General features: G+C 42.6%; 1 protein-coding gene across 1 annotated transcript; it reads left to right on the top strand.

The window, feature by feature from the left end:
* The first annotated feature begins 216 nt into the window (after window positions 1–216).
* Window positions 217–13150, top strand: LOC110961349 (beta-1,3-N-acetylglucosaminyltransferase lunatic fringe-like). Its single transcript, XM_022208935.2, has 8 exons — window positions 217–839; window positions 6614–6662; window positions 7490–7592; window positions 7676–7829; window positions 9499–9584; window positions 9688–9847; window positions 9946–10031; window positions 10935–13150. The coding sequence occupies exons 1-8, from the start codon at window positions 471–473 to the stop codon at window positions 10993–10995; spliced, it is 1068 nt and encodes a 355-aa protein (XP_022064627.2). The 5' UTR covers window positions 217–470; the 3' UTR covers window positions 10996–13150.

Here is a 13150-nt window from a genome sequence, read left to right as displayed (position 1 = left end):
CACAAATAAGATTATTTCAGATATTTACTTTAATTTTCTTGTCATGTCAGTCTTTATTACAAGACAGCAGTTCATTACATTATTACAAGTTATTTTACAGCATATTCTACCTTCTCAACAAAGCTGATAAATATAGTTTGACACAAAAAATATGAAGATACATATGAGAGAGTGAGAAAGTGTGTTTCTAAGCTGCTGTGTATTAGTTTCCCCCCAGACCTCTTTGCCTCTCTCCTGGTGAACTCCGCCCACACAGGGAGCGCTCTGACCGGCCACTGGGTCCGGAGCGTCCCGCCTCCTGCCGGAGTTTATGACTTCACCGTGGAACAGCTGCGGGTCTGAGCGGGGAGGTCGTCCACGGAGGGAGGCACACGGGCCGGCTGTGTCTAGTGTCTGCACCGTGGAGATGTTGTAACTTCCTGACACTTTCTGTCCATGAATCAGGCTGTAAAATCCTCCGCGCAGTCACGATGTGGAAACCCGCCGGAGGACCGAGGATCCCCGGCAGCTCTGCGGGGCCTCACGCTGCCGCCGCCGCCGCCGTCACTTGCCTGCTGGTCACCGGGATGCTGGTGTTCACCGGCGGACCCCCGAGCGGCGGAGACCCGGAGGAGAATTCAGTTGCAGGGACGAGCGGAAAAGTCTTCTCGACATATTTCAGGAAACTAACACGCGAGAGGAGAGCCATCAGCGGCCCCCCGCGGAGCAGCACCGCCCCCGGACCGGTGGAGCGTCTCACCCCGGATGACCTGTTCATAGCGGTGAAGACCACCGGCAGGTACCACCGGCAGAGACTGGAGCTGCTGCTGGACACCTGGATCTCTAGAAACAGGCCACAGGTGAGCCAGGATGTGTCATTATAGATCACCTGATGCCCGGAGAGGGAAAATTTTGAAATCACAACAGAAATAAGTTTTATCCTAATAATAATAATGAATAAAACAGCTGCAGAGCAACACACTGCAGGCTGCACTTTGAATTTACTTGCTACTGAAGTGAAGGTTTCCATATCCTTTCATGTCAGGTCAGTGCTGCTAATTTCTGATCAGAACTCAGATAATGCACATGAGGGAAGCTGTATCCTAAATGTTTCCTTCAGCTCCTGGTGTTGCTGCAATGGCAAGTTCTAAAGCCTTTGAATCTGGACAGGGTTCACTACCTCTTTGATCCAGCCACCCAGTGAATTGTAAAGCAGAGATAGAGGCCTTTGTGATGTATGACATGGAGATCTGAGGGCTAACTGGCCGAGCACGCTGCTGTTAATGTGTTGACACAGAGCAAACAGGGGACAGGGGACGAAATACTGCACTGTAGATGGACGAACAAGCCTCATCAAGTAGGCTCTGTGAGATGCACATTTGTTTCATTACTGCGAGTACAACAGAACAATTGTTCAGCTCAAGGCCAAGTTCAGTTGTGCATTTTAAACAGCAGCTTTGAACTGCCCTCAGAGCTCATTCATGTGGGCTTTTTAACTGAGAAGACTCAATTTGAAAGTGCTTTGCATTATGTGTCAGAAACAAAAAAGCATATTATTAATCACCACCTACTATATTTACTTGTATGATGATATTTTCAGTTTGTATCTTTCTACAGTCAAGAGCTAAGCACTTTATTTTTACACTAGTAGATTTATCTGATGGTGGAAATAACTTTTTTATGCAGAAAAACCTTCTAAGATGAAATAGTTTAAGTTATGCTTCGGCGGGGCCACATTTAAAATGAAACTTACTCATGCTACTATACTAACTGTAACAGATTGAACACTCACCCCTTCTTCAGACTGGGTTCTGTCACTTATGATCCCTTTAATACCACTGAAGCCGTCCTCACTAATTAAGTTTAGCTCGCTGTTTCTCTCTTGTACTGTTACTTCTATTCAAATAAATAATCTCAACTAACTTTTGATTAGTTTTTTTTCAGTGATGTCAGTTAATCAGTTGCAAATGTGGGAAAAAAATGAGTCCCAGGCTGCTCTTCATTCATTATTTTAAACTTAAGTTAAACTCAGAATACACTGAGGAAGGAAAGCCTTATTTACAACATGTCAGAGCTTCTTTTTTTATCTAACCAACATCCCAAAACCTCATCAGCAGCAGGGCTGTCATGATGATGAAACTTTGGTTGTTTTAGTTAATCAAACAAATAATTGTAATGACTGACTGCACTGTCTCTGTTCATTTTGTGCCTGTGTTAGTCTTAGATTAGTGGTGTTAGTGCCTTTGAATGCCCCCTTTCTGCTTCAAATCCAGCAAATCGCGTAAGCTGAATGTTAGAAGTTAAGATCCTCCACATAAACCACATCAGAAGAACAGCCTGCAAACAGTGGAAATGACGTAGGAACAGTGTTCTCACATGTCTCAAATAATTGCCATCAGGTGGTTGTATACAAAGTTTGATGGGAGAAGGGCAAAACAAAAGAGACAAGAAACAGTTAAATGATTATCAAGTTTCTTCCCAATGAGTCACTGATTAATCATTGTAGTTAAAATTTTGAATTAAGTAATCTTTTTAGGTCCAGGCTTAAAGCATTAGTCTTGTGATCTGGAGGTCTCACAACATGACTGCTGGAGTCAGGAGGGAGAGGCTGGTACAGCAGGAGTTTCAGCGTCTCACAGATAAATATTTGAGATCAAACGGGCCGGACAGACAGATTTTTGGTCTGAACCGCGGTGGTGAGTGAGTGAGTCAAAGATGAATCTGTTGCTGTAGCACACATGGGATGGTGGTGAGCTGCACCCAGCGGCTTCAAAGCTCCTAATCAAAGGCAGACGAGGCTGCGGATCGCACAGCGGTCGCTCTGATTTCAGCTCAAACCTCAGCGTTCAAGGACGAGCTCCTCTGAGTCGTCTCCTGCTGCAGCCAGACTGTTGACATGCAAATAGAGTTTATGCAGGGGGGAATCAGCTGCTGTGTGTGACGCATTCCTGCATGCGCTCTCACGGTCAGGTGTTGTAACTCTACCTGTTTCCCAGACACACCTCTATACCGTGAGACTGCTGAGTAATGGAAATGCAGACACACACACACACACACACACACACACACACACACACACACACACACACACACACACACACACACACACACACACACACACGCTCAGTGTCACCTTCACAAATACCCTGGGAACAGACTGGATTTCTCATGGGAAGTTAAAAACGTGTCTGATCACAAGAGTAAACAAACACACACACACACACACACACACACACACACACACACACACACACACACACACACACACACACACACACACACACACACACACACGTCACTTTCTCCTGCCTCAGTGCTTGCTGTTGCCGCAGTTTCCTGTGTTGTAAAGCTCAACTCCTGGCGACCCTCCTCACCCCCCTCCAACCCACATTTTCCCTCCCTCCCTCCCCACCGCCTTTCCAGTGCAGCTCAAACACACACCGCCATGACACGGACGCACACACTCTCACACACGTACTGATGCAGAAGCTGCCTCCTCTCAAGGGGCTTAAGAGGCTCAGAGTGGGAAAAAAAAAGTCTGACAAAAACTCACAGCTGGCCGGACTCTCTCTGGCTCCGTTTTCTTCTCACTCTCTCAGGCACTGATGTGATCACATCGTACTTCAACCGAAGATGCATTGTTGAATTTGTGCTGCATGGCAGACGAGTTGCAAAGTGGAATCCCTCTGAGCAGGATCTTTTCACTGGGGCAGCGAGCACAGTGAAGTCAGGCAGTATTTTTACAGTGCCGTCTCTTCAGTGGCTCTGAGGTTACAGTGCTGATCTTTTCCATTAATTTTTGGGTGTTTGCACCCACAGAGGCTGAACCATATCTGACCTAGAGTTTTTTTTAAAGGAACAAAACTAAATACACAACTTAACGTGAACTTGTTAAGAGACTTTGGTCATGTGCCCTGCCCTGCTCATGTTCTGCCAGGCCTTTACTGCAGCAGCTTATTAAGTATTGATCTGTTCATTTGCAAGGTCAGAAAACCTCTTGGCATCTGTGTCGAGAAGGGAAAGTTTTATCCACTCAAAGGACACATAGAGCCATTATTTTAACAGCACTTAAATGGCTGCGTACTCTTGTTAAACAGCTCCTTGACATCGTAGTCATTGAAATGCTGAAGCCACTGCTGTACTTTGCTGCGCGCGTATTCTAGACACTTCAGATGTGAAGCTCTTACCCGCATCTGGTTACTCTAAATCCAAGAACTCATGCAGCATGCAGAGTCATAAAGAACTTTCTCCTGTGACAAGGACACAGGATTTCAACATTATGAAGTCAGTTTGGGATCACACGAAAACACTGAGGCTACATCCACACTAACACATCTTTGCTTTAAATTGCAAAAGTTCTGCGGTGTTGGCTTATAGAGTCAACATTGTTTTTAATTTGAAAAAGGCTGTGTTTTAGTCTGGATGAGTAGAAACGGAGACGTTTGGAAACGATTCCACAAACATCCATGTTCACTTTCCGCCTCACCTGTCACTACGTGTCATTGCCCGATTGGTCACAGTATTATCACGCTAGATTGTTTTCTAGAGGTAAATGGACATCAGAATCAATGAGACGATGGCCGGTGGTTAATTCATCGTGCATAATAAATTGTAGGCGATGCAGAGCTTGTTCTTGATGCTAGCTGCTCGCGATCAATCGATATGGTCTTTACAGCGCCAATAGAGACATTGATTTTTACTAATTAAGGAGAATGGCAGTCGATATTTGGAACTAATACACATTTTTGCTAAAAATTTGGAAGGATCCAAACGCCAGTACAGCATTTTGTTGAAATAACTCGGTTCATGTATGCTTTACATACAGTGAATGAACAGAGCTCCTCAACCTTTATCCTTCAGTGTTGATTGGATGTTACTCATGACATCCATCCAGTCAAACGGCTGTAGGTGGGACATTATATTTTATAAGGAATCCCATATCAGGAAAATACTGAATGTTTGATCCATCAATTTGTCAGGCTGATAATCAGGTGATCTTCACTTGCAGCTGTTGTGCACAGGAGGACATTTCTGCTCTTACTTTGCATCATTGCTGTTCTTTGGCCATACAAATATTATCCGCCACAAAGCAACCAACCCACTTGCACATGAATGGCATAGAAATCTTCAGGAACTTACTTATTTATTATTATTATTATTATTTTTAATGGTCCCGAAAGGCTCAACTGGGCAGAGATTGCCTTTAAGGAAATAATGCACACTTTTCATAAATTACAGTGATAATAAATATTTGTGGAATTCTTTTTGAATGCATTCTCACTTTCAGAAATAAAGGTATTTCCCATCAGCAGCTGAGCTCTGTGCTAATTAGTACATTAGAGCAACGAAGTGTTCAGATTCAGAAAACTTTATTTGTCCCCAAGGGTCAATTTAAAAAGGCGTGCAGACACAAGAAAGAAATGAAGATAAATATATATACAAATGTAGAGCATGTAATATAAGAATAAAAATAAGAAAAGACAAAAAACACAACTTGGTAATATATTAGTGCAATTTGTCGTATCGGTGCAAAAATACAAATGGGCGCAATATGGCAATGAGGTAGATACAAGTTGTTTACATCAAGGTAGATGTAAAAATGGAAGAGTTCACAGAAGATCCACATTAAAGTGTGTGTGTGGTGGTGGAGAAGCTGTGAGGTGTGAAATATGGAAAACATCAGCATATTTGCACGATGAGCATAGAAGCATTGTGAGCAAATCTTGGTGTTAGCCATGCTGGTTTAACTGTGCCACATTTCGCAGCTCTATCACGTGTTAAGGTGTCATTTGGTTAGACACTGAGCTTGAAGTGGAGGGCAGATGAGCACCTTTTATGGCAGCTCCTCCACTATTGGTGTCTGTGTGTGCATGGATTAAAGGAAAACGCATTGTACACTGCTTTATAAAGCCTAGCTGAGGATAAAAAGGCAGTGCAAGTCATTTATTATTTACTTTTTGCCTGTTTCATATTTTTTCCCTTCACTTTAATGTTCAGCAGTCCATTGTTTCTTAGTTGGACTGAGGTAATGTGACAGATTCTGTGCCATAAAACCCTTTCAGTACCATGTGCTGTATGTTCAGGATCATTGTCCTGCAGCACCATCCATAACCGTGGAAACTGTTTATAAAAAGTATGAGAAGTCCTTCATTGTTTGCCAAGTGTGGCCGTGAACGCTCTCAAAACAAACCTGAGAATCGGCACATCAAGCTCACCGTCATTGTGTCGCTTCAAACCTATTGTCCTGAAATACAGAGCTGAAACAACAGATTGTTCACAGACAGCTCTGCATGTGCACCCAGGCTGTATGTTTACTTCCTGTGGAAAATTATAGAGTCTACAGAGCTTCCTGAGTGCACACTGACCCTCAACCCCGTCACTCATCACACACACACAGCAACAGGGCTGTGAACAGCTGCTGTGCTGCTGATGGACAGAGGCTTTACCTTTTGGCTTGGCCTTCCTCCACTGTCAGCGTTGCTTGCTGCTGCTTCGTGCAAACAGGATGCGTCTCACCTGAAATCACAAACGGTGAACGGTGACGGCGGAGCAGTGAGAGCGTCTGTGGGTTTTCTGTCCTGCTGGTCAGTGAGGGCTGCTGAAATAATGCAAACTGTGTGTTGTTTTTCCGCAGACATACGTGTTCACTGATGGAGAGGACAAAGAGCTGAGGAAAAGGATGGGTGAGTGCGCACACACACACACACACACACACACACACACACACACACACACACACACACACACACACACACACACACACACACATGTTTGTACTTCTATCTTAGTGAGGACATCCATAGGCGTAATGCATTTCCTAGAGCCTTACCCTAACCTTAACCATCACAACTGATTACCTAAACTTAATCCTTACCCTAACCTTAACCAAACCTCAATTCATACCTGTTCTCTAAAAACAAGTCTTCACCCTCAAACATGGCTGTTTCAAAGTGAGGACCGGCCAAAATGTCCTCACTTTGTAAAAATGTCCTCACTTTGATAGTTAAATGCAGAAAATGGTCCTCACCATGTAGCAAGTACAAGAACACACACACACACACACACACACACACACACACACACACACACACACACACACACACACACACACAGACATGCACACACACAGCAGTTTTGCTGAGTAGCAGCGCTGTGAGAGGCAGGAAAGCAGGAACCAGGCTGCTGACTGGGCAATACTGAGTTTCCATGAAGTGCAGGAAGCCACTTCAACAGACCCTTCCTCTTCTTACTCATGGAATTGTTCTCATTTCAATGAAGTATTCTTCTCATTATCAGAAACATTCAATGACTCAGTGCAAAAAAAGTGGAATCAAGATAATTATTAGGGTTGTTTCCCTAATAAATAGTGAGGACATAATGTAATCAAATATTAAAACAGCTTTCCTGCTTCTGAACCAACTATTTACTCAAAGTTGCCTATTCAAACATGCATATTTCTTTACTTTTTTCCTTTGGGATTGGTTATTTATTTCTGCTTGTTGGTCCTCAGGCGCTCACCTGATTAACACCAACTGCTCGGCGGCCCACACCCGTCAGGCTCTCTCCTGTAAGGTGTCTCTGGAGTACGACACTTTCATCAGCTCTGGAAAGAAGTAAGACAGAAATGAAACGCGCACTGCACCACGTGAAGGTTCAGACAGAGCTGTTCGCTGACTCTCTGCTCTGTGTGTTGCAGGTGGTTCTGTCATGTTGACGACGATAACTACCTGAACAGCGGCTCCCTGCTGAAGCTGTTGTCTCAGTACAGCCACACACAGGACGTTTACATCGGCCGGCCCAGTCTGGAACGTCCCATAGAGGCCACAGAGAGGCTCGGCACCACTGAAATGGTAATTTGGGATTATTTTCCAACATGAGGTTCGCATTGAAACCGACGTACTGTATGCTGCACTCATGTAGAAATGATCCACAGCTAAATTAGGCTACATCTGACTAGATCTAAGTGATAACTGGAACTGATTAAAACACAAGCAGTAGAGTAGAAGAGGGAAAAAACATTGAAACTTCAATATATTGTTTCTCTTCTTTATATGGCACATTATCAGTAAACTGGTAGCAGTAGTATTTTTAATGAAACATTTAAGCTCATTAAACTGATTTAAACCCAAAGTTACAAATCACCGGGATGCTAATGAATCAGGGTGAAGTGAACAGAAGTTATCTAACCTGCTGTGAAGAAGAAGAAGTGGCAGACAGCAGGGGAAAATAAATCAGGGAATTAATTATCTTCCTGAGCCCCAAGCAGTGTCCAGGTGTTTTGTTTTTTTTGCTCCATTTTTACTGACTGTTGGCTCATTTTTCACTGCAATTTAAAGTTCTGCACCTTTAAGGAAAGAGCACAATCATGACTTAAAGAGAAGTCAAAGTTGGCAAAATCATAAAAATATAAAATGTAGAAAGAAACTCGAATTTGCACATACATTTCCCAAATGCCCACAGATGTCACCAGTACTAGGAATAAATGGTGATTGTATTCTGTAGATATTTACCCTTTTATATTTTGTTTATTTTCGTACTACAGCCTGCATTGCACCAAAAAGTCCCTGAATTTTTGTCATGTGGCTGTTGTTGCTGCTCAGTTACTAAGGGGTTCATGGCTACTCAGAGGAGTTTGTTTGTTACTGTCTGCTTAGTGCAAGTGTTATATTTTGAATGATTATTGAAATGAGAGTCATTTTGATAACGAATCAGGATTTTTAAGCTTACACTTGGTTCAAAGTCGTTGTCAGAACTGCACATCTTTTTGCTTTTTATAGTTTCTGGCTCGGAAAAATTATGTTATTTTGGGGATTTTATTTTATTTTTTGAAAGATAAGATGCCTTTCAAACCTGCCGGCTAGTTTTGAGGTTCAGAGGGGTTAATTGAGTTATTAAAATGAAATAATAATGATAATAATGCACACACTGATGCTACGATGCAGTGAATAAATACGTCATTTCTGCTGCTGTTCTCTTATTAGGGGTACTTTTTGTGAAGATGTATCATAGGTGATTGTCTTTGAATGTATCAAGTAGCTGTATTGTGATAGTGTTGTGTCCCACCCTTAATCTACAGTACACTTTATTTAACCAAGTAAGATCAGTTGAGAAAAATCTCTCACTTATAATGATGACCTGGCAAGAGGCCATAGCAGGAAGAAAGATAAATAAACGACACATATACAAAAAAAAGGCACAATTGTTTAAACAGATTAAAAACACCCTAAATCAATGCTTCATTGAAAACAGTCAGCATGTGCAGTGGTCAGCTAGGGTCTGATGCAGCTTCTGCTTAAAAAGGTAAGGTGATGGAAGCGACGACAGTTTGAGAGATTTTTGGAGGGAATTCCCATCAACTGCTGCAGCAAAGACAAAGGAATTCTGGCCAAAGACTGTGCAAACCTTGGGGACAGAGAGTGTTATGAGATCACTGACCTCAGGTGGTAGTTGTTATGGGAGTGATGTAGGAGGTTGGAGAGGTTCTAAGGCTGAAACGTGTGTGTGTGTGTTTGTGTGCAGAAGCAGGTGCGTTTCTGGTTCGCCACTGGAGGAGCAGGGTTCTGTCTGAGCCGCGGCCTCACCCTCAAGATGAAACCCTGGGCCAGGTAAGTCCTCGCTTAGATTAATTACAACATGTTTGACGCTGTTTGTGCCGCTGTGGCGTTAAATCTCCCCTTCCTCCTGCCCTCTGCCTCCTCCCCTGTCCAGCGACGGCACTTTCATGGCCACAGCTGAGCACATTCGACTCCCTGACGACTGCACCGTTGGCTACATTGTGGAGGCTCTGCTTGGTGTGAGTCTCATCCGCTCGCCGCTGTTCCACTCCCACCTGGAGAACCTGGGACTGGTGTCAGACATACGCAACCAGGTACACAGACAGACCTGCTGTAACTCCAGAAACATCACAAACTCTACTAGTGATGTCTAAACGGTGTCACACCTGTGTTTTTGTTGCTTTCCAATCAGGTCACGCTCAGCTACGGCACGGTAGATAACAGCAGAAACACCGTTAATGTGCAAGGACCGTTTTCAGTACATGAAGATCCCACCAGGTAAAACATGTGTGTGTCATTGTTGTTGTTTTTTTTGTTTTGAATATGCTGGATGGAAAGCTGAGTATTAAATCAGTCACACTGAGAGGCCTAGAATGTTTTTGCGTCCATAATGATTTAAATTGATTATCAAATTTCCCACTGCTCAGTAACTTATTACCTAATGATTCCAGCTCTCCTCGTGATCAGCCTCCCCAGTGTCTAGCTTTTTAATTTTTCTTTAAATAAACCAACACTAAATGCTGAGGAAGAAAAAGATGAAATTTAATTTAGCGTCTGGATGTAGGCTCTAAAGAAGTTAATATTCCCCCAAAGATTCAGTCTGTGATGCTCAGTCCAACACTAAAGGTCAATTTTGTTGTGAGTATTTACAGAACAGGGACCAAAATCCACCGCACGCAAGTCCCCAGTACAGGCAAACAAAACAAGACACTGGGGAAAAGAAGAAGCCTTATTTTCCATTAGTTCCTCTTGATTTTTCGCTCTCATGGTTCAGTAATTGTATTGTTGTGTATTGAATTAGGGCGGCTGTCATTATTTCTGTACCTTCTTATTAGATGTGTTTGGCAGCGTGCCTAGAAGGTAAGAAGTAATGAGATAAACTAGCTGCAACCTCTTGGTGATAGAGGATTGGGGGGAAAAAGATCCCAAACACACAGAGTATATTTTAAAGTATACTCAGCACAGGTCTGCAGCTGCTTCAGGAAAACATTGCGCTTCAAAACATGTGTACTAGAATTATGCTTTATGTAAGGGGTTTTTGTTCTACATGTTCTACTACTACGACAAGTTTCCTGCCTTTGTTGGTTGTGTGTATGCGGAGCGAATTGTATTCACGGCCTTATTTTAAAATCCCAGTTGGCAGCTTCCAGGCATTGTGACACTCATTTCCCTCTCTTTCAGATTCAGGTCTGTCCATTGTCTGCTGTACCCAGACACTCCTTGGTGCCCCCGGCTACTCTAACAGCCTTTCAGAGACAAAGAGGGGGGGAGGACAGACAAGGGACAAAGACGTCTTGGAGGTGGGGAGAAAAGAGTCCCATTACTGTCCTCCTTTGACTCCAGAAGAATGCCTGAGGCAGTTAAATGTTTCCCTCGCAGCAGTCTGGCTGCAGACTGATGCTTACAGGATTGCTGTTGCATTAGTTTGACACCTGAACCCTTTGATTAGTTGGTCTGTGTCAAAAACGGCAAAAAGAGACGACAGCCGAATGTTTTTAACAGAGAGAACTTTGCTTAACATTTAGCCTGAGGTGGTGTTACCAAAATCAAGAGTTCATCCTCTGAATGTTGCTCATTTTAGGACACCTCCACACACAGCTAAGTCTGATGCTAACATTTGATTGTAATTTGTAAAAACTAGACGGTAATTCTGATCGGTTGTGGCTTGCTTCTTTCATTTTTGGGCATCGTTTAAGTGATGATAACATTGTGAAAGATTTTTGAGGCCAAAGCTGATACCAGTTTTAAGGAGTTAAAAAAAAAAATCCCAATATTTATGTATAACTTACCGTGAAGACACAACTTGACACCGTACCACCATCTGCTTAGCTCTGCTACGTGTGCTGCAGACAGAAGTGAGAGCTTTGTAATGGAGTTTGAGCTGCTCTGCTGGACAAACAGTGAAATAACACCAAGCACCTTTTTCTGCACTATGTTCCACGTAAACAAAGATGTTCATATCAGACAACATATCTCCATCCATGATTGGCTATCATCAGCCAATGAAATGAGCCGACTGATGTATCGATGAGGTTCTACGTTGATCACAAACTAGTGTTGAATTTGTGAGCTTTAGAGCTTTAACTTCAATTTGGTTGCAGTTGGAGGAAACGGATGTGGATCTGCGTTCTGTTTCCTGATTCTCGCTCTTTGTGCTAAGCTAAGAGAGAAGTTACTGTAGCTTTACATTTGGAGAGTTGTGTTCATCTTCTCATCCATCTTCCCCCAGGAAAGCACAAGTGCAACAATATTTTTTGCCCCCAGTGTTTTCCTCAGGCTGAGAAGTGCTGGCAGGGCGCTTCATCCCAGCGTTTCATCCAAAATCTAACATATGCTGCAGGGTTTTTGTTTCCATGACAGTATCTTGACAATATATCACCACTCTAATCACTGTTGTATGATAGACATGATTGATTAGAGCTACACTGACAGACTGAGATTATCATTCCTGCTAAGTGGCTAAAAATGTATTGCTAAATGCCACCTACTGTCACATCTTAACTATGTCTTGTTCAGTCAGACAGAAAGCTTTAAACTGCCTCTGCTTAATGTAGCCTGATGCTTTTTTTGTACATATTCAATATTTCCTCTCTACTTCCTCAGCTGTGAAAGATCATCTTTTAAATCTATATAAATCTGTGTACTCCGTTTCACTCTCTGCTCCCTCATGCTGTAATGCTGTCTTGTTAACCAGTTAGGATTCGATACATGACACTGTCACAATGTAACATAGAAGGAAGCATCGTTCATTGTTTGTTAGCCTCCTGAGGCAAATGAATCTAAACTCATCCATGTTCAGTATTATCCTCTCTCTGAAGTATATATCACGACCGAGCACTTTGCTGTTTTATTTGTGCCGTTTGCTATTCATCATTTGACTAAAAGGACATTAAAGGAATAGTCAGACATTTTGGGACCTGTTTGCTAACGTGGCTTCATATTTACCCACCCAACATCAATGTTCTCATCTGAAACAGATTTCCCTAAATGTCAAACTATTCTTTTAATCCTAATTCTGTGTGATCTGACTTTAGAACTCATCCAGTAAAGGCTCTGACACAAAATATATATTTTTTAAAAAGGTGGATGTTACCTGTTTTTATCCATGCAAATGGATTTTAAACTGCTTTTAAAATGTTGTAGCAGTGGATGTAAGAGATCCACTTTGAAGTTTCATTGAGAAATGACTCACGTTGAGTCGTCTTCTGTTTTTCTGTGTGTTGAAAGCAGTTTTTTTTTTTGCAATTATGCTGCAAGTCGGTGAAAGCTAACTTAAATTCTGTCCCTCGTTCCGTGAATGTGTGTGATGAACTGTTGCTTCTGAAGCATACATGCTCTCTCCAGTATCTGGATTGTATGTAGACACTGCGGTTAATAAAAACTGTTTTCAGCAAATA

Source organism: Acanthochromis polyacanthus, chromosome 3, assembly GCF_021347895.1.
Source record: "Acanthochromis polyacanthus isolate Apoly-LR-REF ecotype Palm Island chromosome 3, KAUST_Apoly_ChrSc, whole genome shotgun sequence".
Classification (NCBI taxonomy): domain Eukaryota; kingdom Metazoa; phylum Chordata; class Actinopteri; family Pomacentridae; genus Acanthochromis; species Acanthochromis polyacanthus.
The sequence above is the reverse complement of the archived record's forward strand: the minus strand, read 5'-3'. Positions and strand labels throughout refer to the sequence as shown.

Coding starts and splice junctions, on each gene's coding strand:
- LOC110961349 (XM_022208935.2), top strand. CDS start 471: ATGTGGAAACCCGCCGGAGGACCGAGGATCCCCGGCAGCTCTGCGGGG. Junction 7,593..7,675: donor TTCATCAGCTCTGGAAAGAA/GTAAGACAGAAA, acceptor TGTGTGTTGCAG/GTGGTTCTGTCATGTTGACG. Junction 9,848..9,945: donor TGTCAGACATACGCAACCAG/GTACACAGACAG, acceptor CTTTCCAATCAG/GTCACGCTCAGCTACGGCAC.